The sequence below is a fragment of the Vipera berus genome (genome assembly GCF_964194415.1).
Source record: "Vipera berus genome assembly, chromosome: 16".
NCBI classification, from domain to species: domain Eukaryota; kingdom Metazoa; phylum Chordata; class Lepidosauria; order Squamata; family Viperidae; genus Vipera; species Vipera berus.
In genome coordinates, this window is record NC_138219.1 from 2,917,412 (window position 1) to 2,943,709 (window position 26,298).

At 46.0% G+C, this 26,298-nt stretch overlaps 1 protein-coding gene across 2 annotated transcripts in view; it reads right to left on the reverse strand.

Moving 5' to 3' along the window:
* Window positions 1-26,298, reverse strand: part of AHNAK (AHNAK nucleoprotein) — an 80,127-nt gene that overhangs the window by 20,854 nt on the left and 32,975 nt on the right. For both annotated transcript variants that reach the window (XM_081340895.1, XM_081340894.1), the window contains exons 2-4: window positions 8,672-8,768; window positions 6,196-6,349; window positions 3,013-3,200 (exon numbers count right to left, since the gene is read on the reverse strand). In XM_081340895.1, coding sequence (XP_081197021.1) covers window positions 3,013-3,200; window positions 6,196-6,349 — 342 coding nt within the window. In that variant the 5' untranslated portion in view covers window positions 8,672-8,768. The remainder of the gene's footprint in view (window positions 1-3,012; window positions 3,201-6,195; window positions 6,350-8,671; window positions 8,769-26,298) is intronic.

Here is a 26,298-nt window from a genome sequence, read left to right on the forward strand (position 1 = left end):
CTCAAATATTGGAAGACTGCTATCATGTCACCCCGGGGCCCTTCTTTTCACTAGAGTAGATCCATCCAATTAAAATATTCATCATTATCTTTAGCCTCCAGTCCCCTGTACTCGTTCTAGGGTTAATTCAACTAGGCTTACTTCACCTGAATGTCTACATTTTACAACATCAGAACATCCAGCCAAGTGGGGTATCTGTCAACTGCCTATCTCTGTCTTCTTCGAAGCTCACTAGCAACTGCCATAACCAGGGGAGTTTGGGGAGGGGGTGTGAAGGAATCTTGTGTACGGACACTTCTTCCTTTTCCCTTTTTGGGAGAAGAATTTGCTCTGGTGCTAGAGGTACCACGTCCCCCAAACATTGGAACGGGACCTGATTTGATTGCTCTCCCAGTGGGGGGGGGAGGGTTTGGCATAGTGGGGGTTGCTTGCGAAATGTGATTTTCACACAGTTTTTCTTCAAAGCTTGCCTTGCTCATGCTGGACTCCACATCTTCAGTAAAAAGTACCTTTTCTTTCAACACCCCTGGCAGTGATGGCGAATCTTTTGGAGACCGAGTGCCCAAGCTGCAACCCCAAAACCCACTTATTTATCGCCGGGTGCCGGGTGGGACGTGGCCCACTGGGTGGGCATGGCTGTGGTGGTCACGGAATGCTGGGTGGGTGTGGTCACCTCGATGTCACTTGTGGGGAGGGACACCTGTGGGGGGGGTGGGCAGGGTTGGGGGAGCTCCGGGAGGTCTCTGGCAAGTGGGGCGGTAGGCAGGAGACTCATCCTGTGGGGTGAGGCGAGGCAGGGTGGGGGTGCCATTGCCATGGGGCAAGGCAAGGGCTGGGGCAGCTGCTGCCTGACACCATCGGCCCCTGCACACAGAGGCCAGCGAGCGCATGGAGGCCGACGGTGTCCGTCAGCAGCCACAGCCTGTTGGCTCCTTGACCGGTGCACTCTGGGGCTCCACAGCCTGTCGCCAGGAGTTTAGAGAAGCCACCTCTGAGGAGGCGATGTGGTGGGTCATGCCTGGGAAAAGGCATGCGAGGCCAGGAGGGATGGGACCGGGGTGGGGGGGAGGGAAACCAGCCATGCCAGGATGCATCTGGCCACATGGGACCTCGGGCGGCTGGTTGAAGAGGGATGGTTGCCATGGTTGCCGGCGTCAACTTCCCTCCGCCCTGTGCGTTCCCACAGAGAGGGACTCCTCAGGGTGCCACCGGTCAGAGAATGTAGATTGGTGGCCCCCAGGGGGAGATCTTTCTCTGTGGGCGCCCCGGAGCTATGGAACCAGTTACCGGTTGAGCTCCGGACGGCGCCCGATCTTCGCTCCTTTCGCCGCGATCTGAAAACATACCTGTTCGAACAAGCCGGCCTGGCCTGAGGGGGGATTGGTGGGGTTTTTTATTATCATTTTATTGAGGTTTTTATTAATGTATCAACTGTTTTTATGGGCATGTATTTAATTATCTTTTAATTTTTGTAACTCTTGTTTTATTCTTGCCCTGTACACCGCCCTGAGTCCTTCGGGAGAAGGGCGGTATAGAAATATTAATAAATTAAATTAAATTAAATTAAATCTCCGGGACATGGCATGTGTGGCCGCAAAGAGGGCTCTGAGTGCCACCTCTGGCACGCGTGCCATAGGTTCGCCACCACTGACCTATGGGGTCAAAGGTGGTTCTTTCCTAGGGAGTAAGTTGGGGCCAGTCTGACAATATCTCTGCCAATTGTGAGGTGTTTTTTTTTTATATCGTTTTTCTGGGCCGTTGGGGTAGAAAAGGGAAGTGACTCGGTGGCACAATGTTGCTCAAGACAAGAGGACAACGGCCCACTTTGACAGTATTATCAGCCAAGCACTTGATTTTATTTATTTATTTTTTCCATTTTCTGATTGGGAACTGCACTCCCCAACACACACCAATCAGAGCCCACTCCCCAAAAGACAAAGTGAGGCCTCTTTGGTCATTTCTCAAGGGGGAGGGTCTGAATCGAGGCTCACCAAACCACCGCAGTCCCTGGGAACTGAAATAGGCCCGGTCAGTTGCCACCTTATGCTTGCTTCTGCTGGCATGGAGGGAGGGACACCCCTCCTTTCATAGAGATGGCCCATCTTTGGCCTGCCTGCCCCAATTTGCTTTCCTCTCTCTGACTGTAGAAATTGTACCAGACTAACTTTTCCAACCACTATTGGCAGGAACTGGATCAAACTGGATCTCTAATGCTCTCGCTAATGGTACCCCGGGTGCCGTAACGGAATGACAGAGTGGGAAGGGACCTCGGAGGCCTTCTAGTCCAGCCCCCCTGCTCAAACAGGAGAGCCTAGACCATTTCAGACAAGTGGCTCTCTGGTCTCTTCTTAAAAACTTCCAGTGTTGGAGCACCCACAACTTCCGGTGGCCAGCTGTTCCACTGGTTAATTGTTCTCATTCTCCGGAAACTTCTCCTTAGTTCTACTTCAATCTCAAACTTGAGCACCCTTGACCTAGGGCAGCGATGGCGAACCTTTTAGAGACCGAGTGCCCAAACTGCAACCCAAAACCCACTTACGTATCATCGGGTGCCGGGTGGGCGTGGCCCTTTGGGTGGGCGTGGCTGCGGTGGTAACGGCAGACTGGCTGGGACTAAAAAGTTCCATCAATTCCAACTTTGCAAGAACTTTTTTTTTCCCACGAGAAGTTGAAATTTTCTCGCGGGAAAAAAAAAAGTTCTTGCAAAGTTGGAATTGATGGAACTTTTTAATTGATTGATTGAACCTTTTTTTTTTTTTGCAAACGGCGGCGGAGGCCTAAAGCGAAAAGGTTTTATAAAGCCCAGCTGAAGGCCTAGGACTGGGATGACGGCGCGCGTGCCCACAGAGAGGGCTCTGCCTGCCACCTGTGGCACCCGTGCCATAGGTTTGCCAGCACGGACCTAGAGTTAAGCAAGGCAGCCAAAATCAATAGGGAAGCTGGGATTGTTGGTTTTCCTGAAATATTCCACACATCGGCATTTCTTCCATTCTTCATTTCACACATACTCACCAAGACAATTTCTGGGCTCTTTGGAGCAAATACGTCGTAAGAACCAGCCTGCCCTGGCAACGGGGAGCGGTCTCCTTTCCTCTGTAACCGCAGGCCCACCGCGTGATGACCCACATTTTTAAGAAGCTCCGTGACCTCCCCCGAGGGCACGTTGTCAAAATAGATGGTGGCGCTCACAATCTGGTCTCCTGCAGAAAGAGAAAGGCGAGGATTCGGTTGTTAGGTTAGGAAGAGTTCTAAAAGACATCGAGGAGGGGTAGAAAAGATAACAGAGAGTCGGAAGGGATCTTTGAGGTCTTCTAGTCAGCTCAAGGCAGGAGACCTTACACCCGTGGTGGCAAACCTATGCACGCGCGCCGTCGCCCCAGTCCTAGGCCTTCAGCTGGGTTTTATAAAACCTTTTCGCTTTAGGCCTCCGCTGCCGTGTGCAAAAAAAACAAGTTTCAATCAATTTCAACTTCTCGCGGGGAAAAAAAAAGTTCTCGCAAAGTTGGAGTTGATGGATTGAACTTTTTAGTCCCACCCAGTCTGCTGTTACCCCTGCAGCCACGCCCACCCACTGGGCCACGCCCACCCACTGGGCCACACCCACCCAAAGGGCCATGCCCACCTGGCACCCGATGATACATAAGTGGGTTTTGGGTTGCAGTTTGGGCACCCGGTCTCTAAAAGGCTCAACATCAGTGCCCTATGCCCATGGTGGTGAACCTATGGCACGTGTGCCATAGGTGGCATGCAGAGCCCTCTCTGTGGGCACGCGCGCCGTCGCCCCAGTCCCAGGCCTTCAGCTGGGTTTTATAAAACCTTTTCGCTTTAGGCCTCCGCTGCCGTGTGCAAAAAAAACAAGTTTCAATCAATTTCAACTTCTCGCGGGGAAAAAAAAAAGTTCTCGCAAAGTTGGAGTTGATGGATTGAACTTTTTAGTCCCACCCAGTCTGCTGTTACCCCTGCAGCCACGCCCACCCACTGGGCCACGCCCACCCACTGGGCCACACCCACCCAAAGGGCCATGCCCACCTGGCACCCGATGATACATAAGTGGGTTTTGGGTTGCAGTTTGGGCACCCGGTCTCTAAAAGGCTCAACATCAGTGCCCTATGCCCATGGTGGTGAACCTATGGCACGTGTGCCATGGGTGGCATGCAGAGCCCTCTCTGTGGGCACGCGCGCCGTCGCCCCAGTCCCAGGCCTTCAGCTGGGTTTTATAAAACCTTTTCGCTTTAGGCCTCCGCCGCCGTGTGCAAAAAAAAAAGGTTCAATCCATCAATCAATTTCAACTTCTCGCGGGGAAAAAAAAGATCTCGCAAAGTTGGAGTTGATTGAACATTTTAGTCCCACCCAGTCTGCCGTTATCACCGCAGCCGCGCCCACCCAATGGGCCACGCCCACCCGGCACCCGACGATACATAAGTGGGTTTTGGGTTGCAGTTTGGGCCCTCGGTCTCTAAAAGGTTCGCCATCGCTGCCTTACACCATCCCATCCAATGGATGTCCAATCTCTTCTTGAAGGCCTCCAACAACAGAGCACCCAGAATTTCTGGAGGCAAGTAGTTCCGCTGATTAACTGTTCTCCCTCTCAGCAAATTTTTCCTTAGTTCCAAGGTTGCTTCTCTCTTTGATAAGTTTCCACTTTTTGCCCCGCCCGCAGGTGCTTTGGAGAATAGGCTGATTCCCTCGTCCCTGGGACAACCATTCAAATATTGGAAGATGCTGTCATGTCAGCCCTAGTCCTTCTTTTCATTAAACTGATCATACCCAATTCCTAGACATTCTTCACCCTCCCCCTAATCAGCTTTCTTCTCTGCACTCTTTCTAGAGCAGACATGTCAAACTCATGACATCATGTGACGTTGCGGAACATATCGGGATGGTTTTGCCATTGCTGGCAATGGGGTGAGTGCGGCTTCCGGATGACGCATCCGGGAATTTGACACCCCTGCTCTACAATCTCAACATCTTTTTTATACTGCGGTGACCAAATGACACAAGTGTCATTCCACTGGTAAGAGTGTCATCTCACATACATGGACAAAACAGATAAAATATACAGCAGGGACCTTGGAAGTCTTCTAGTTTAACCCTCTGCTCAATGTAGAAGACTTTATTGCATCCCGGGCAAATGGATGTCCAATCTTTTCTTGAAGACCCACAACTACAGAAGGCAAACTTTGACTAATCCTTCTCAGTGTCAGGAAATTCCTCCTTAGTTCCAGTTGAATCTCCCTCTAACAAGCATCCACCCATTGCTTCTTGTCCTGCCTTCAGAAGTCCTCTAACCATGCTTGATTGGGAATGATGGAAGCTCCAAAGTAACGTTTCTACAAGAACGTTTCTATCACCGCTTAATAAACATCCTTCATTTGCAATGAAGTGAAAAGTGAAAAGAAGGCCTGGGGGGGGACATCAAGATAGCACTCTTCCAGTATTTGAGGGGCTGCCACAAAGAAGAGGGGGTCAACCTATTCTCCAAAGCACCTGAAGGCAGGACAAGAAGCAACGGATGGAAACTAGTCAAGGAGAGAAGCAACCTGGCATTAAGGGGAAATTTCCTGAGAACTATTAACCAGTGGAACAGCTTGCCTCCAGAAGATGTGGATGCTCCATCACTGGAGGCTCTTAAGAACAGATTGGACATTTGTCCAAAATAGTATAGGGTCTTCCGCTTGTGCAGGCAATTGGACTAGACCACCTCCAAGATCCCCTCCTGGCTGTGAAAGTTGGACCATAAGAAAGGCCGAGCGCCAAAGAATCGAGGCCTTTGAACTATGGTGCTGGAGAAGACTCCTGTGAGTCCCTTGGACTGCAAGGCGATCAAACCGGTCGGTCCTAGAGGAGATCCACCCTGACTGCTCTTTAGAAGGCCAGATCCTGAAGTCGAAACTCAAATCCTTTGGCCACCTAATGAGAAGGAAGGACTCCCTGGAGAAGAGCCTCATGCTGGGAAAGGTTGAGGGCAAGAGAAGAAGGGGACGACAGAGAATGAGGTGGCTGGACGGAGTCACTGAAGCAGGAGGTGTGAGCCTAAATGGACTCCAGAAGATGGTAGAGGACAGGAAGGCCTGGAGGAACGTTGTCCGTGGGGTCGCGATGGGTCGGACACGACTTCGCAACAACAACAAGAAGATCCCTTCCAACTCAAGTTATTCCTTTATTCTGCAGAGGCCCCAAGATTGTCTCACTAACCTTCCTGTACAATTCCTGTCTTGGCGGCCGGCGAGTCCTGCTGGATCTGCTTCACGAAGACACCTTCATCCGTTTCCTTGATGGTAATACCATGAGAGCCGTCTTGCCAATCAGGCAGTAAGATCTCCCGCGTACTGTCTTCTTCCTTCTCCATCTTAGGAACAAAAAGAAGAAGCTGTAAATCTCCCAGGCTTTAAAGATTAAACTCAGGAGAAATCCTACTCAAGGTGTAGTCAAACTGGCACAGCTCTGAAAAGTGATCCGATGCTTGAAGTGTAACGGTTTATAGAGAGAGAATATTTTTAATTTTTCGGTCCTATTTTCTCACCAAGGGTCTCATGTGGATGCCAGTTAAAGTCGCAACCGGGCCCTAAGTGACCTCACAATTCAATTCACGCCGTCTATTTAAACCCAGGGGAACAAAACATAGCTATCTTTGTTCACGTCATAAAATACAGTATATCACAAAATAAAACACAGGTAGTCCTTGACTGACCATAACTGGAGCCAGAAGTTCCATTGCTAAGCAGTGTGGTTGTTAAGTGAGCCATCTTGGGATTGCGGCTGATTTTATGACCTTTTTTGGCCACAGTTGTTAAGCAAATCACTCCAGTTATTAAGTGAATCACGCAGCCATTAAGAGAATCTGGCTTCCCCCATTGGCTTGGCTTTTTGAAGCCGGCTGGGAAGGTGACCATGGGCAATCATGTGACCATGGGCTACTGCAACCATCATAAAATACAGGTAGTCCTCAACTTATGATGTCAATGGAGCCCAAAATTTATGTTGCTAAGTGAGAAATGTGTTGAGTTTTGCCCCATTTTACCACTTTTCTTGCCACCGTTGTTAAGTGAGTCACTGCAGTTGTTAAATTAGGAACATGGTTAAGTGAATCTGGCTTCCTCCCATTGACTTGGCAAAAGGTCACAAAAGGGGATCGGGTGACCCCCAGGACGCTGCAACCGTCATAAATGCGAATCAGTTGTCAAGCATCCGAATGCATATCATGGGACCATGGGGGTATTGCAGCGGTCATAAGTGTTAAAAATGGTGACAAATCACTTTTTTTCGGTGCCGTTGTAACTTCAGTCACTAAGTGAACTGTTATAAGTCGAGGACTACATATATATATTTGGGGACTTGGGAATCGTCATATATATATATATATATATATATATATATATATATATGTGTGTGTGTGTGTGTGTGTGTGTGTGTGTGTGTGTGTGTGTGTGTGTGTGTGTGTGTATATATATATATATATATATATATATATATATATATATATATATATATATATATATATATATATATATATATATATGCCGATTCCCAAGCCCCCAAACTCTGACTGTGTGACTGCAGGGAATGCTGCGGCAGTTGTAAGCATGAGAACTGGTTGTAAGCCAGCTTTTGCAAGCACCATTGTAACTTAGAACAGCCACAAAACGAATGTTCGTAAGTCGAGGCCTACTTGGATTGTGGATTCATCTGATGATTAAGGAAACATGACACGAGAAGACAAAAGTAGGGGGTTGGTTCCCACAATATGCTAAGCCAGAAAGCACAACCACACTACTCTACATCCATCTCAGTTGAGATTAGCATGTTGGGCAAACTTTGCTTGTGAACCCTAAGCTGAATTTCTGCATTCTGCAGCCAGTACTATTTTTTCCCCAAAACGCCTTTATTTTGCACCAGTTCCTTATTTGCTCAATAGCTAGGGAAGTGCTGCAGATTGACACACGTGCATAGCTCTTCCTGTTTGCAAAAATCAAAAGCTTTCGCATTTGCTCGGCAGTCGGCACCAGATCCCTTTGAGCCACGTTTGACACCAGTTTCACGATTCTTCCCTGATTTCCCCGTCTAATTCATAGCTTTGGGATTCCTTCGATCCGAGTACAAACAAGGTTTCAACCTTGATGATCTTTTCTGGATCAACCAGAGTTCGCTAGGTGCTGACACTTGGATAAATGCCTTTTAAGCATTTGAACGGGCCAGCAAACCTATCCACAACATGCGCCGATGGAATGTGTTGAAAAATTAAATTCATTAAGGATAGAAATTACAATTTGCCAGGGTAATGTATTACAATTACAGAGTACCTAAAAAAAGTGTTCTAATCTGGTGTTTTTCAACTTTGGCCACTTTAAGATGGGTGGATTTCAACTTCCGGAATTCCCTAGTCCGCATGGTTGTAAATAGTCATATATAATCATAAATTTTATGATCTTTTTTTGCTATGGTTGTTTGTTAATCAAATCACTGCAAATTCACTGTTCAGTGAGTCTGTTTGACTTTGTTTGTCAAGACGATAGATTGGAGCCGTGTTCCTCAGCTTGACCACTTTAAGAAGCACAACTCACAACTCATTCCTTCCTTAGCAACGGGAATTATGTTCCTAATTGTGGTCATGTCAAGGACTGCTGTTTCTAAATGATAGAGGGAAATATGAGTCGCCGAACAAGTCTCCAACCTTGCTAGGACTTTGCTCCAGGTAGGATCCGCCCCAGGAATTCAGTACTTCTCACTTGCCAATCCTTTTGGTAATATGTTCGTTCAAACTTCACAACCTAGGAAAGAGATTAAAACTTCCGGTGAATAAAATCACTCTCAAATATTTTTGAAACTTTGAATGCCAGAATTTTACCAAGCACACAACTTGGCAGCCTGTTGTGCCAGCTTTTATTGTACTATTTTACTGTACCTTTACTATTTTATTCATTTTTTTATGGTGCCAATACTCTGTAAGGTGACAGCTTTTATTTCCTAACCCCTTCTACGCCTTTCTTTTCCTATTAAAAAGCAGAAATATTTCCTCCATATCTGCACAAGTAAGTTTGAAGTGTACCAATATTTCCTCATGATATCTCTATAGACAACCTGACAGTTTGGTTTCCCCCCCAGATTGTAAAAGACACAAAATGTTTTTATAAGTGGCAGCTTTTGCAATCAGCTTAACAAAGCGTGCTGTGTGGTTCGAAAGCTTGCACATTCCTCGCTAAAACCATCTGGCTGCACAAAAGACACACTCAATTCCCAATGATCGGTTGGCCTTCTCCCTAAGAAAATACATCTACAGCTAATGTTTACATGTCACCAGAATGAGATTGTCAGCACAAATCTGTTTCATCCCATGGTCTCAATTCAGAAAACACCCCTATATATGCATATCAAGCAATTATTAATCATTAATATTCGATAAGGATTCTGAAGTTTACATGTCATCGTGAACACGCGCATACTCTTTGCATCAATTCTTAGGGTCAAAAAAGCCACATCAAATTGACATATGCTGGGCAGAAAAGGAGAGATAGCTTCAGCTGATTTTGTGACAATACAGTTTCCACTACAGACAGTCCTCAGCTTAGAACCAAGTCCAAAATTTCTGTTGATAAGTGAGACAGTTGTTCAGCGAGTTTTGCTCTAGTTTGTGACCCTTCTTGCCACAGTTGTTAAGTGAATCACTGCAGCTGTTAGTATAACACGGTTGTTAAGTGAATATGGCTTCCCCCATTGACTTTCCTTGCCAGAAGGTCGCAAAAGGGGATCACACAGCCCTGGAACATTGCAACCGTCATAAATGCGAGTCAGTTGCCAAGCATCAGAATTTTGATCCCGTGGCCACGGGGATGCTGTGATGGTTATAAATGTGACAAAGAGTCCTAACTCAGACTTTTTAGTGCTGTTGTAACTTTGAACATTCACTAAACAAACTGTTGTAAGTCGAGGACTACTTATACCAGGCATAGGCAACCTTGGCTCTTTTATGACTCGTGGACTTCAACTCCCAGAATTCCTGAGCCAGCCATGCTGAGGGGAAAGGGAGAGGCTTCCAAGCTGAGCCATGCTGGCTCAGGAATTCTGGGAGTTGAAGTCCACGAGTCATAAAAGAGCCAAGGTTGCCTACCCCTGGCCAAGCTTAGGCCGCTTTATGACTTGTGGACTTCAACTCCCAGAATTCCTGAGCCAGTCACGCTGAGGGGAAAGGGAGAGGTTTCCAAGCTGAGCCATGCTGTCTGAGGAATTCTGGGAGTTGAAGTCCACCAGTCATGAAGGGGCCATAGTTCCTCCATGCTGGCTCAGGAATTCTGGGAGTTGAAGTCCACGAATCATGAAGGGGCCATAATTCCCCCATGCTGGCTCAGGAATTCTGGGAGTTGAAGTCCACGAATCATGAAGGGGCCATAATTCCCCCATGCTGGCTCAGGAATTCTGGGAGTTGAAGTCCACGAGTCATAAAAGAGCCAAGGTTGCCTACTACTCCTGACCTATACTATCGATGAAGGTCAAAATGGATTTTTTTCCCCCTACCTAGGCAACCCACAGGTCAATTTGTTCTCTCAAGTTTAGTTTTTTTTCAACCTTTGGAGCTTGAAGACTTCAACTCCCAGAATTCCCCGAGCAGCCATGTTGAAGACACTTAAAACCTCAGAGACTGAATTAGTAGAAGTCACAAAAACGTACGTGTAAAGTCGTGTGCTTCACATAGAGACGGACACAGAGCTGGGGTAAAGATGAGTTTATTCTGAACAGAACGAACTGGGGAAACAGGGAAGCCTGGCGTCTATTTGTACCTGCCCAGGTGGATGGCATCCAATCAGTTCAACCCTGGGCTTCCTGCCAGTGCAGGTGACAATGGGTGTAGATCCTGGCTTCCCACCAGGCTGACCATGCCTGGGGCTGTCAACAGCTTAACTCATTAGGCTTATCCTGAGTGAGCAGTCATCGCCCGGAGCTGTCCAGCCCCTCTGCTGATCTGCACCATCAGCCTCCTGCTGTGCTGTCCCTTTGTGTATGCTGGGAGGCATACACTGCAGTAAACTAAGTTTAATTTTCAGGCTTAGTACGTGGTGTGAACCCCCTTAGTTTGGTTACCTGACGATTCAATATACGATGCCAAACTGGAAAGTGGAATAATTGAGAAGGTAATTTAAGCATGTGCTGTGAAGGGGCTCAGATCGTTGCTCTGTTTACTCTCACCAATCTGAAGTAAAGTTTTTTTTTCCCTGAACCCAAATCCCTTCCTTGCAGAAAAACATGTACCAATCAAACAATAATATTTGCTCATTTCCAGCAGCGGACTCTGGTGCCAAACCAGGAATATTTTTACTGCTAGTTGCTGGCGAGATCTCATGTTTTCATTGCTATTCATTGCTATTATAGAATGCCAGAATTAGATAACAGCTTGCTGCAAAATTGATAAATCACATGTTTAGCTTCTATAATAGGTTGAAACCTAAATTCACTCTGAGAAGGACGTTTACAGGACCCCGTCGCTCCCCGGGGAAGGAAAAAAACCAACCCCTGACCCCGTTTAAAACTCACCAAACTCATGCTATTGTGAGAATGTGGCCCCTGGATCTTAAATGACATGGTTGATAGCATGTTGTGTGAACTGAGTTAACACGGCTTGCAAGACACCAGAAAATTTGCACGGGGGGGGGGAACTGAAGCCCCCTCCTCTTTGGGTGCTGGGTGGTTTTCTAAATAGGTTGGGCAGTCCCTGTTCCCAGAGGATAAGCATGCAAAGTATGGTACAAATGCCTGAGGAATGTCAAGCTTGTATTCTTCTGCCTCTGCCGAAGGGACTGCCAGAACAAGCAACTTTAATGACTGAAGAATTAATGGCAGCCATTCACACCTTGTTCTGTGGTTGGTTTTAAACCACTCTGATTGGTTTTAATAAGCCACAATTGGCTGGAAAAGCACCCAAACGCTCAACCATCGCCACGGTTTATCTACCGCCATGGCTGGCTTTCCAACCGCCAATCTCCATTCAAGTAGTCCTCATTTAGCAACCGCCTCGTTTAGTGGCCATCTTTGCAGCCACGACCGGGATGAAAAAGTAATTCTGCAACCGATCCTCATGTTTATGATCTTTGCTAGTTGCTTTGCGTCCGTTTCAAGTTACAATGGACTTTCCCAGGGCTATTTTGGCCATCACGTTTTGGATGCTTGGCAACCGGTCCCCATTTATGGCTGTTTGAGCCTTCTGTGGTCACGTAGCCATGTTTTGCCCAACAAAACATGGCTACGTGAAATCCAATTTCCAGCAAAAACCACAGAGGATGACGGATTCGTTTCATGAATGCAATGTTCACTTTGCAACTGCTACATTCACTTAATGACTACTGGAAATAAAGTCGTATAATTGGGCATGCTCACAGGCTCCCCTGCTTAATGACCACCACAACCTACGATCATAATTCCAGTCTCAATTACGGTTGTACGTTGAGGATGTCCCATATAAGTGTGGGGGTTTTTTTACCTCCCAGGCAGCGCAAGGAATATTTGGTAATCTTGCAGCCCACCACAAATTGGCTTAGTTCGGCCTTTTGGATCTGGGGGTCCTCAAGATGGGCAAGTTTCATCTGCCACAATCCTCCCCAATGGCTATGCTGGCTGAGGAATTCTGGGAGTTGAAGTCCACCCATCTGGCTCTCAATCAGGGAATGCTGAGCTAGCCGGATTCCGGACCTCTGTTCAAGTTTCTGACTTTCTGATTTCTGACTTTTTCAAACGCAGGTCGTCCTTGACTTACAACCACAATTGACCCCAAAATTTCTGATGCTAGACGAGACAGTTGTTAAAGTGAGATTTGCCTCGTTATATAGCCTTTCTTGCCACAGGTCTTAAGTGAATCACTGCAGTTGTGAAGTTAGTGAATCTGGCTTCCCCACCGACTTTGCTTGTCAAAAAGTCTCAGAAGGTGATCTCACGGCCCTGCCCCCGTTGAAAATATGAGCCAGTTGCCAAGCTCCAGGTGACCATGGAGATGCTGCAATGGTCGTAAGTGTGAAAAACGGACACTTTTTTCAGTGCCGTTGTAACTTCAAATAGTTGTTACGACTGTAAGTTGAGGACTAACCTGTAAGGTGCAAGTAGGTTGACAACCCACCCAAACAATCCGACTAACATTTCGGAGAATCTTAAAGTTTGGCAAAGAAATTAAAAGATGCTTGATCCTGGGGAGGAAAGCCATGGCAAATCTAGACAGCACACTAAAATGCAGAGAGATCACCCTGCCAACAAAAGTGCGTATAGTCGAGGCTGTGGTCTTCCCAGTTGCAATGTATGGCTGTGAAAGTTGGACCGTAAGAAAGACCGAGCGCCAAAGAATTGAGGCCTTTGAACTCTGGTGCTGGAGAAGACTCCTGCGAGTCCCTTGGACTGCGAGCCGATCAAACCGGTCAGTCCTAGAGGAGATCCACCCTGACTGCTCTTTAGAAGGCCAGATCCTGAAGTGGAAACTCAAACACTTTGGCCACCTAAGGAGAAGGAAGGACTCACTGGAGAAGAGCCTCATGCTGGGAAAGACAGAGGGCAAGAGAAGAAGGGGACGACAGAGGAGGAGGTGGCTGGATGGAGTCACTGAAGCAGTAGGCGTGAGCCTAAATGGACTCCAGAAGATGGTAGAAGACAGGAAGGCCTGGAGGAACGTGGTCCATGGGGTCGCGATGGGTCGGACACGACTTCGCAGCTAACAACAACAACAACAAAAGTTTGGCCATTTAAGACTTAGGGGCTTCAACACCCAGAATTCCCCAAGCAGTTGCCAAGGTTGGACATCCCTGTTTTAGTGGCTGCCACTAGGGGGCAGTGCTGTGCTCACCATCTATGTTTTCCAGGCGCTGGCTGGCACCTTCCCCAGCCGCCCAGCCCCACCTCTCCTGCTGTGCCAATTTCCCTGAGTCTTCGAGAAAGTTTTCCATTCCCAAGCAGTCGGGGATCATGCGCAAGCCTGAAAGCTGATCAGCCCCCACCCGAGGAGGAGGAGGAGGAGGAGGAGGAGGAGGAGGAGGAGGAGGAGGAGGCAAGCCTTTGCAAAATCCCAGCTGACATCAACTTGGCCCGTTTGATCTGGAGGAGTTTCAGGAGCTGAAATCTGAACACATCAGCGACAGACAGACAACAACGGTTGTGCAAAAGGTGGCAAAGAACAGCCCAGGACTTCCTATCCTTTTTGCAAAGCTTCCAAGGTTTCAGCGCTAAAGACAAAGGAAATTTCTCTGTCTTTAGCGGCACACAATTCTTACCGAGGGAAAAGAGAGCAAAGGGTGTTTTGCTTTTTTTTGTGTTTTTCTTGCGGTCCAGTTCCTCGCCCTGGCAAAGCTGAAAAGAGGGTGGGTCGGTGGGCTGGCATGAGTTACAGGGCTGGACTGTGTCATCAAGAGGACACGGGATTGTCGATAAGCACCCTGGCTGTCTTGCTCTTACAGAAAATATTCCTCTCCCGGCTGCAGCATTCACACACCCATCCTTCATCATCAGGTCGTTTGCACAACACGGTTTGGTCTGGGCTAGCTTAACGTCTTGTATGGATTAACCTGTTGCATGAATTCAGATCAATACATTGAGCAAACTGAGAAAGTTACGGTAAACATTAGTTACCAAGTGGCTTGTGCTAACCCCACCTTTGCAGGTAACTTTGCTAAGCACTATTGCTAAGCACATTGATTTGTGCTTTAGATTGTAAGCCGCCCTGAGTCTTCGGAAAAGGGCGGGATATAAATGGGATTAAAAAAACAAAAACTCCTCAACGTACAGCCATAATTGGGAGCAAAATTTCCATTGCTAAGCAGTGCAGTTCTTCACTGAGTTGCACCTGATTTTACTAGCTCTCTCTCTCTCTTTTTTTTTATTTTTTGGCCATGTTTGTTAGGAAAATCACTGCGGTCGTTAAGTGAATCATGCAGCTGTTAAGCAAATCCGGCTTCTCCCATTGACTTTGTTGGTTGGAAGCTGGCTGTAAAACTGGTTTGTAAATGGTGATTACTTGACCCCGGGATGCTGCAACCATGGTAAATACGTACCACTTGCAAAGTTCCCGGATTTTAACCACATGGCCCTGGGGATGTGCTGACGATGTTTAAGCGCAAAGAACGGTTGTTTTTTCCGTGCTGTTGTAACTTTCGACACTCGCTAAATAAATGGTTTTAAGCTGAGGACAAGTAAAATAATATATCTTTGGCCTTATTTCCCAAACTCAGGGCAACAACAAATGTTATTTCTCTCTGTATCTAGAGAAAAAAATCTCCTTTTGTAGAATGTTAAGCATTAGGTGGGTGGGAGAACTCCTGCTAGAAATGACCTCACTGCAACTTCTTGCATGTATTTTCCCAGGCAAGTCTCTAGTCCCTGTTATTTGTGGCGATAGTCCGGAGGAACCTGTAGTAACATGCAGACTTACTTTATCCTTCTTTCCAAAGAGCTCACGCATGAATTGGCATGGGGCTTTATGCCAAGATACGTTTACAGACATGTTTGCCCTAAAAAACAGCTTTTAGGCACTCGTCTAAAAGCCATGTCAGTATTTAAAAGGCTGATTGTTGCACAGTTGAGTAACACTCATCTACACACAACAGACGTGTCCAAGCTGACTACCACTCATCTCCCTCATGCAGCAATTCTGGATGCTGTACAAATAGACATAAAATCAGCTCCACATGAATACAGGGGGGGGTCCTCGACTTACCACAGTTCATAGTTACAACAGTGCTGAAAAAAGTGACTTACGATCATTGTTCACATTTACGACTGTTGCAGGATCTTGCCTGATCACGTGATCCAAATTCAGAATCTTGGTAAGTGATTCATATTGATGGCCGTTGCAGCATCCCGCGGCTCCCCTTTTGCGACCTCCCGACAAGCAAACTCAATAGGGAAGCCAGAGTCACTTAATCACCGGGTTATTAGCTTAATAACTGCTGTGATTCACTTAATATCCGTTGTAAAATGGGGGCAAAACTCACTTAATAAATGTCTCTTAAGCAACAGAAATTTTGGGCTCGATTGCGGTTGTAAGTTGAGGACCGCCTGGATTATAACAACACTTAAAAGCAAGAATAAAATCATCAGCATTCAGAAATAAAAAAATGATTTATCATCAATGAAGGAGAATATTTGTAGCTCAGGGTCCTTGCTGCTCTCTGAGCTTGTTGGTTTTCATGACCCACACTAGGTAACAAGGGCTAGTAAGATGCTCACTCCTTACTAGCACTGGTGATGTTACTTAGTTTGGGTAACGAAATGTCTGCAAGAAAATAAGCAAACTCGGAGAGCACCAAGATCCCCACAGTCGCCGTTATCCTCCTCCTCCTCCTCCTCCTCCTTCTCCTCCCAGCACTGATGATGTTCCCTAGTTGGGTAATGAAAAGTCTGCAAGAAAACAAGCAAACTCAAGGTAGCAGCAAGGACCACTCACTTATTATCCCAGAGAAGCATAAAAACTTAATTTGAATCATTTAACTCAGGGTTTCCCAAACCAGGATAAATTATCCAAACCTGCTAAAAGCGGTTTTTCTTTAGGTAACAACTCACAAACACATACCCCAATCGCAATAGGAAAGATGAGCTCTTTTGGAAATGAAGGAAACCCGTTTGGGAAGCATTGCATTAACTCAACAATCTCTCCCTGCCTCAAAAACTCTGCAAAATAAAAAAAAAATCTCCAGCGTATTTCTGTTGACTTAGACCTGTGTTTATTTACAACTAGTTTCTGTTGATGTTTCACTCCAAGTAGCTGAAGAAGTTTCCAAAATGTTGATCCAGGATACATTGCATGAAAAATATAATGCTCGGTAAAATAAACCCTTGAATCCATGCAGAATCTGAATCCGTGTAGGAAAATACCCTCAACGTTTTCTTCCCCAAAATATGTTTTCTTCACCTTGAACAGTTCTGTTGTGTAGTGGATCAGTGTTTCTCAACTGTTGGCAACTTTTAAGAGGTGTGGACTTCAATTCCCAGAATCCCCTAGCCAGCAATGCTATATTTGAATGAAATATTGCTATTATTTCAGAGACTTCTGGAATTAATTTAATGGCCACCGTTTTCAAAATGCCTGGGAGGAAACACCAGTGCATTTGATTCAGCCCAAAGTAATTTTATCTGCGTAGTATCTTCACGGTTATATAATTATCTCTACCTCTTTCCACCCATCTCCTTCCTGTTAACTACTAGAATTTCTGAAGTTTGGCTGAAATGAAAGAAAAAAAAAAGGTTGGGCCCGTCTCAACCACAACATTGTTTCCTGCAAAGATGCCTCTCTGGTCCACTTTGTCAATGCTGATGATTTTGCAAAATTATTTCAGGAATCTAGTTAGGCTGCAGTGTTCTGTGGTTTGCTAAGCAGAAGAGACACACCCTGGAAATTTATTTAAAAAACTCACTGATAGGGGTGTCTGGAAGGCAGTTTACATCCTGGGAATGAATATTTGTCCTGCCTTACTTAATGCAGCATTTCCCAACCTGGCCAACTTGAAGATGTGTGGACTTCAACTCCCAGAATTTCCTAGCTCGCTAAGAATTCTGGGAGTTGAAGTCCACGTATCTTTCAAGTGGCCATCGTTGAGAAACACTGCCGTAGTGGTTACAGTGTCTCTTTAACACATCATTTTAATGCGTTTCTTTACTTGCGTCGTAATTCAGATTGCGATGTCGGAACTTGAGTCCACCAATAGGAATGGCAGATCCCAACGATTATTTTGGATCACTGCCGTTTCGGAAGGTTGCAATAGCCCAGCAGCAATTGGAGGTTGAAAGGTGGTGAAGATTAAATTCAGATTTCTTGAACAGGTCCGATGTCCAGCTGGCCTGTGTTACGTTAGTCCTCGATTTGCAACCATTCATACAGTGACCATTCAAAGTTAAAACAGCACTGAAAAAATTGACTTGTGACCGGTTTTCACACTTAAGGCCGTTGCAGCCGCCCCGTGGTCACGTGATTAGATGCTTGGCAACTGACTCACATTTATGACGGTCGCAGTGTCCCCCGGTCACGTGATCCCGTTTTGTGACCTTCTGACAAGCAAAGTCAATGGGGGATTCACTTAACAACTGTGTCACTAATTTAAAACCTGCAGTGATTCACTTAATAACTGTGCCAAGAAAGGTTGCAAGGAGGGGCAAAACTCACTTAAGAGCTGTCTCACTTAGCAACAGAAATTTGGACTCAAACCTGGCCGTAAGGCGAGAACTAGCTGCAGTTGCCTTAAATCAGGTTTTTTTTCTCAGACTTGGCCGTTTGATGAAGGGTGGACTTCAACTCCCAGAATTCCTGAGCCTTGTGGCAACTTGACTGGGGAATTCTGGGAGTCCAGCGTTCTTCAGGGTGCCCAGTTTGAAAACCCTGATTTAAACAAAGCCTCCTCCACCAATGAATGCACTCCAGCCTGGCCTTAGAATTTTCTCCCAGGTAGCCAAAGTGGGTTACGTGCCACCTGGCTGGCGAGACATGTTAAGAGCACCATAAAAGCCGGTCTTCGTTTACTGTTTGATGCTCCGTCCTTTCCGCACAAGCAACGACCACGTTGTTCTTTCCCCCCCCCCAATAAATTAGGCTGCATTAACAGAGGGATAGAATCAAGATCACGTGAAGTACTAATACCACTTTACAATGCCTTGGTATTTTTTTATTTTTTATTTTATTTTAATTCCATTTATATCCCGCCCTTCTCCGAAGACTCAGGGCGGCTTACAAGCTTAGCAGTAGCCTTCATTCTATGTATATGCCTGCTTATTAGGGCTTTCACACACACCCCCAAGCGGCATTATTACAAAGTCAGCTTAATTGCCCCCAACAATCTGGGTCCTCACACCTGGAATACTGCATCCAGTTTTGGTCACCACGATGTAAAAAAGATGTCGACACTCTAGAAAGAGTACAGAGAAGAGCAACAAAGATGATTGGGGGACTGGAGGCTAAAACATATAGGGAACGGTTGCTGGAATTGGGTATGTGTAGTTTAACGAAGAGAAGGACGAGGGGTGACATGATAGCAGTGTTCCAGTATCTCAGGGGCTGCCCCAAAGAAGAGGGAGTCAAGCTATTCTCCAAAGTGCCGAAAGGCAGGACAAGAAGCAACGGATGGAAACTAGTCTAGGAGAGAAGCAACCTGGAATTAAGGAGAAATTTCCTGACAGTGAGAACAATTAACCAGTGGAACAACCTGCCTCCAGAAGCGGTGAATGCTCCAACACTGGAAGTTCTTAAGAAGAGATTGGACAGCCATTTGCCTGAAATGGTAGAGGGTTTCCTGCCTGAGCAGGGGGTTGGACTAGATGACCTCCAAGGTCCCTTCCAACTTACTTCTTCTTCTTCTTCTTCTTCTTCTTCTTCTTCTTCTTCTTCTTATTATTATTATTATTATTATTATTATTATTATTATGGCCAAATATTTAGAAACTTTGGACATGGTGTTATTGGTCTAACATACCTTCTTGTCTTACATCATTTTTGTGTGTTATATACATTTTATATACATATCATTTATATACACCTGTGCACATTAAACATATATATACATTTATGCCAATAATTTTCTTCAATCTTGACATCCACCTTATTCTAATATTACTTCAGTTCATAATCTTGTATTAAGACCTTCCTTTCTGTTCCCACCATAGGTAAAATCTACTCCAAATTTTATAATATTCTGACTGTTCTTTATTTTTTAATTCTAAAGTTAAATTATCCATTTCTGCGCATGCCCATATTTTGTTTATCACCTCACTCTCATCCGGTACTTCGCTATCCTTCCATTTCTTGGCGAACATCATTCTCGCTGCTGTAATAATATGTTTCATTAAGTATATCTCTTCTTTACTCTATTTCTCTTTTGTTATACCTAGCAGGAAAAATTCCGGCTTATATTCTATTCTCCGTCCTAATATTTCCTCTAGCCATGTCTGTATCATTTGCACAAGACACAAACCCTTGTGTCTTTTTACAAGTCCACCATGTATGAAGGTAAAGGTAAAGATTCCCCCGCACATGCGTGCTAGTCGTTTCCGACTCTAGGGGCCGGTGCTCATCTCCGTTTCAAAGCCGAAGAGCCGGCGCTTGTCCGAGGACGTCTCCGTGGTCATGTGGCCGCCATGACTAGACGCCAAAGGCGCACGGAACACTGTTACCTTCCCACCATAGTGGTCCCTATTTTTCTACTTGCATTTTTACGTGCTTTCGAGCTGCTAGGTTGGCAGAAGCTGGGACGAGTAACAGGCGCTCACTCTGCTACGCGGCACTCGGGATTCGACCCGCCAAACTGCCGACCTTCTGATCGACAAGCTCAGTGTCCTAACCCACTGAGCCACCACGTCCCTCCATGTATGAAAATAGGTGCCTAATTCTCGGGAACATTTCCAACAATTTGGGGATATTGTTTTATTACATTTTTAGCTAACCGGGTTGGAGGGAGATGGAAAAGGCAAACCCCACGTTGTTCATTGAGAGCTGTGGTTTTACAGCCCTCCATCCTGATTTGCAGCCACCCCAGAGCCAAGAAGTGGGTCAGTTTCTGGGGGGGAGGGGGGGGAAATAGCAGCAGGCGAGGCTGCTATGTCAAATATTTCACCTTTGGCATTCAGAGGCTGAAGGGCCAGTCTGTCTTCTGCAAAACACGGAGGGGCGGCTGGGATTAAAAGAATGTTCTTGGCCTCTCTTCCTTCCGAACTGGAAACTCCTGGATAATTAAAGGGCCCCCCAAAAGAGGTTTTTCTAGAGATGTTCCAGCTGTAGGACAAGGCTGAGACAGACAAGCAACCCCTGAAAAGATAAGGACACGCAGAGATGCTTTAAAAGCTTGCTTCTCTTCCAGGGCAGAATAAACCTTCCTGTGTTAATAAGAATGATGATGATGGAAGGGACCTTGGAGGTCATCTAGACCAACCCCGCTGTCTCAATTTACATCCAGTTCTCTGTAGCCACTGTTTGAAGTTCAGATGGACCTAGCTAGGGAGGAATCGAAAGTCCTCGACTTACGATGTCTGTTTAGTGACCTTTCGAAGTTACGATGGCAGTGAAAAAAGGGACTTATGACCATTCTTCACGCTTATGACCATCGCCGCCTCCTCACGGTCGCGTAATCAAAATTTGGACGCTGGGCAACTGGCTCGTATTTATGACGGTGGCCGGGTCCAGGGGTCACGTCATCCCCTTTTGTGACCTCCTGACCAGCAAAGTCATTGGGTGAAGCCGGATCCACTTAACAACCGTGTTTTCATTGCTAAGCAAGACGGTTGTTGAGTTTTGCCCCATTTTAGGACTTCTCTTGCCACTGCAGTTGTTAAGATGGTAACAGGGTTGTTAAAGGGAATCTGGCTTCCCCACTGACTTTGACAGAAGGTCACAAAAGGGGGAATCACATGACCCTGGAACACTGCAACCGTCGTAAATATGAGTCAGTGGCCGAGTGTCTGAATTTTCATCATATGATGCTGCAATAGTTGTAAGCGTGACAAACGGTCGTAAGTCACTTTTTTCAGCGCCGTTGTGACTTTGAACAGTTCCTATATAAATGGTTGTAAGTTGAGAACTAACTGTATTCTAGAGCATGCCGACTGGGGAATTCTGGGAGTTGAAGTCCAGCCCTCTTAAAGGATGCCGGCTGGGGAATTCTGGGAGTTGAAGTCCAGCCCTCTTAAAGGATGCCGGCTGGGGAATTCTGGGAGTTGAAGTCCAGCCCTCTTAAAGCATGCTGAGTGGGGAATTCTGGGAGTTGAAGTCCACCCAGCTTAAAGCATGCTGGCTAGGGGATTCTGGGAGTTGAAGACCAGCCCTCTTAAACTTGCCAGGGTGCAAAAACCCTGGCTGGATCCTTACATTCTAGGATCATTCTACTGAATTTATGAGATCTACTTGTAGGGGAAGAAATTAAATGAAAGTTGCTGTTGGTTTCAATTCCCCAAAGATATTTTAAGATCTGTTCTCCTTCCCTAATATCCTCAGCTTATTAGATTGGGGTTGGCCATGCCTTCCTTCCTGGGGGGGGGCCTTCAGACAGCTATCTTAACTTTTTAAATTCAAAAGTTGCTCTCTTTCTTTTTTAAGTCCGCACACTGCACTTGTCTTCACATAACTTCAGGTTCACAAACACCAAACGTTCAGCTCAATGCAAAACCAAGCTTGCTTCCCATAAGCTCTGCTGCAAAAACAAAACAAAAACCTAACCAGGTTTCCAGCTATTTAAGTTCTACACGTCAATCAGTTACCACACTTCTCACTGACTTGGCTTACATAAGGTTTAATTAACTTTCAAGGCTTTGGGGCCTTAAAAGCAAAGCTTATTCAAATAGTTGCCCAAACTAGGTGAAGTCGGTAACTGCATGCTGTGTAAAAACAGGGATTTCCAGCCCTGGCAACTTTTAAGACCCCGTGGACTTCAACTCCCAGAATTCCCCAGCCAGCCATGCATGCATGGAATTCTGGGAGTTGAAGTCCACAGGTCTTAAAGTCGCCAAGGTTGGACATCTCTGGTGTACAAGAAAAGAAGGCCCCATTGTTGCATCTGAATTCATAGATAATGCAGGTGTGGCAAAATGATGATGGTCTTCTTGCAACCTTTTGCAAAACAAAAAAAAAAGTATTTTCCTGGGATTTGCAGAAAAGGGTGGAGGATGAAAAGGGAAGCCAACTGCGTAAGGCGTGGGCTTAAATGGACTCCAGAAGATGGTAGAGGACAGGAAGGCCTGGAGGAACGTTGTCCATAGGGTCGCAATGGGTCGGACACGACTTCGCAGCTAACAACAACAACGAACTGTGTAAGAAAGGACAATCCAAAGAGGAGAAATCTACCGTAAGGGATTCGCCCTTGGAAGGAGGCCAAGCCAGGGAAAGATCAATATGCAAATCAAAAGGTTGTGTGGCATTGTTGAACAACAAACAAAACCGGTACACACCCCAAAAGATAAATACAACACTGCGATAAACGAAAGTGGTGCCAAACCACAAGATAGCAGGAGCTAAATCCGTGTACTCAAGGTGTACTCAAGGCTCACTGCTGCCTGCCCCAAATGGCCCATTTCCCCAAAGTATGGTGTGGCTACCACACTGGGAGGTGAGGCCGGTGTTGCTTCATCAAGAAATAGACACAACGGGTCAGAGTTGGAAGGATCCCCAGAAGGCATCTAGTCCAACCTCTGTGCTCGGAGCATCACAGCGTCTCCGACAGAGGCTCATCCAGCTCTGTTTGAAAGGGCAACTCATGACTACACTTGGAGTAACTGCATCCAGTTCTGGTCACCACGGTGTAAAAAAGATTTTTGAGATTCTGGAAAAAGTGCAGAGAAGAGCAACGAAGATGATTTGGGGACCAGACGCTAAAACATACGAGGAACGGTTGCTGGAATTGGGGATGTCTAGTTTAATGAAGAGAAGGACGAGGGGGGGACAGGAGAGCAGTGCTCCAGTATCTCAGGGGCTGCCCCAAAGAAAAGGAGGGGGGTCAACCTGTTCTCCAAAGCACCTGAAGGCAGGACAGGAAGCAACGGATGGAAACTAATCAAGGAGAGAAGCAACCTGGAATTAAGGAAGAATTTCCTGACAGTGAGAATAAATTAACCAGTGGAACAACCTGCCTCCAGAAGTTGTGGGTGCTCCAATCACTGGAGGCTTTCAAGAAGAGACTGGATAGCCATTTGTCCGAAACGGTATAGGGTTTCCTGCCTGAGCAAGGGGTTGGACTAGATGACCTCCAAAGATCCCTTCCAACTCTGCCATTCTGTATTCTATATTCTGTATCTCTTGTGGCAGCCTGTTCCACCAGCTGGTACAGAAGGGACATCCCTGCAAATTTCTACCTTCAGTCTTGGTCTATTTATAGGCAGTCCTCAATTTATGACCGGTCACTTAACAACTGTGTGTGCTTATGACAGATCTCACCAGAGCTACTTACAACCTATGTTTAAAACCCGAGTTACATAGGATTGATTACACGTCAAAATTTTGGTGCTTGGCAATCCGTCCACTTTATAGCTGTTTGCAATATCCCACAGACATGTGACCCCAATTTGTGAAGGTTTTTGCCAGTGTCTAGTTTTATTTTCAGTTTATGAGGGGGGGGGGAAAACACCCATGCCGGGGGGGGGGGAGAATGGATTCACTTAACAACATAAAAAAAACCCGTTAAAAAGTCATTAACTTCTGATCCATTCACATGATGGCTTGATTTACGACTACAATGACTTTATCATGGTAACTCCAGGCTCAATTTTGGTCATAAGCTGAGGACTACCTGTAAGTTGTGTCTACTGGTTCTGGTCCTGCCCACTGGAGAAAATAAATCCACACCTTCCTCTGTGCGTATGGACTTCACGTTGGCTGGGGGATTCTGGGAGCTGAAGTCCACCCAGCTTCCAGCTGTCCAGTTTGAGAAACACTGATTTAAAGATTTGCATGTTGACCAACGCTTAAAGGCCGATTACCCCATATCCATTAAGACTGGGTTTCAAGACAGCTGGCAGATGTCTGAACTTCAACTCCCAGCATGCCTTTCAGGAAAAAGCAGTTTTATAACTACCATTGCAGAAATATTTGACCGGCAACATTCCCTTGTGTCAGGCACAATTTATGGCTTTTTGTTCCATCTATGCTTGGATTTGTCTTTCTGATTTGGGATGGGCCCGGCTGCTATGCTACAAAAAATGTTTAAAATGTCCCCGTTGCTTAAGATAGGATTTACAAAAGTTTGCCGTGCAAACTTTGTACGAATAAAGGGGAAATTTGTCTGGCTTGGAACAACAAGGCTCCTGACGGGTCCTGGCGTCAATCCGTAAACCCTTTGCATTTTGTTAGGCTGTTTTTATATTTACCTTTTATGTTTACGCTTTGCAAGACAAAATCCAGGGTGATAAAAATATGAGTTTTCCTGTCCTTTTAATCCCGATGCATAAGCTTTCCAAGGGTGAAAGCTTTCCACCATTTGCCTAGCGACCGTTCTAACTTAGAACAACACTGGAAAAAACCTGAGTTTTGTCCGGTCCTCACACTTATGACCGTCACAGCATAAATTTGGCTGCTTGACAACCAGCATGTATTAATGACAGTTGCAAGGTCCCGGGTCACATGAGCTCCATTTGCAACCTTCCCAAGCCGGATTCGGTTAACGATTCCGTGATTTGGTTAACGACTCCGTGAATCCCTTCACAACCACGATTGTAAAATCGGGCATGACTCTCTTTAACAACCGCCTTGCTTAGCAGCAGAAATTCTGGTCCCGACTGTGGGTCGTAAGTCAAGGACCTGGACGTAAGACAGTCTGAGCTGCGGATCTCCAAGGAGAATCTCTTCTGCTGGGTTGCAAATTAACACACAATTAACACACAATGCAGGTGGTAGCCCCAAATGTTCGTTGCTAAATGAAACATTTAAGTGAACTGTGCCCCATTTTACGACCTTCGATGCCACAATTCTTAATTGAATCATTGCAGCTGTTAAGTTAGCCACACGGTTGTTAAGTGAATCTGGCTTCCCCCATTCAGTCTGCGTGTCAGAAGGTCGCAAAAGGGGATCACATGACCCACCCACCCCACCCCCGGGACGGTGCGACTGTCATAAATACGAGTCAGTTACCAAGCATCTGATTTTTGATCACGTGACTATGTGGATACTGCAATGGTCGTTAAGTGTGGGGGAAATGGTCACTTTTTTCAGTGCTGTTGCAAATTTGAACAGTCAGTAAGTGAACTGTTGTAAGTCAGAGCTATCCTTTTAGATCTATCTGATAAACTGAGTGTCTTTTTTTTCCCCCCTCAACAATTGTGCATTTCTTGCAAAATAGGAAATGTATGAAACACGAGAACTTCTATGTGTTCGGAAGTCACTAAGTTGGAATAGTCTGGACCAGGGGTCCTCAACCTTGGCATCTTTAAGACTTGTGGACTTCAACTCCCAGAATTCCTCAGCCAGCTTTCTGGGAGTTGAAGTCCACAAGTCTTAAAGTTGCCAAGGTTGAGGACCCCTGGTCTGGACAGGTGAATAGTTTCGAGTTGTGTTCTTAACGCAAAAGGCTGTTTTTGCAGAACCTTTGAAATAAGAATCCAGAGTTACTCTTTTCCTTTCCTCTTCCCTCCTCCTCTGGATTCCTTTTATGTCGTGACATTTTAGGTCAGTACCTTAAAAAGACCAACTGCACAACAATTGTATGCCGTAGAGGCTTCTTCGTAAAATCTGATTTGAGGGTGCAGGCACAGGAACAACCCCCCCCTCCCCACACACACACACACACAAAAGAATGCAATTGTTCTGTTGTTGTGGCAGCTCTTGGGAAAAAACCAGAGACAAAGGCACCACACCCTGCTTGTTCTCCTGGAAAGAAGCCTCTG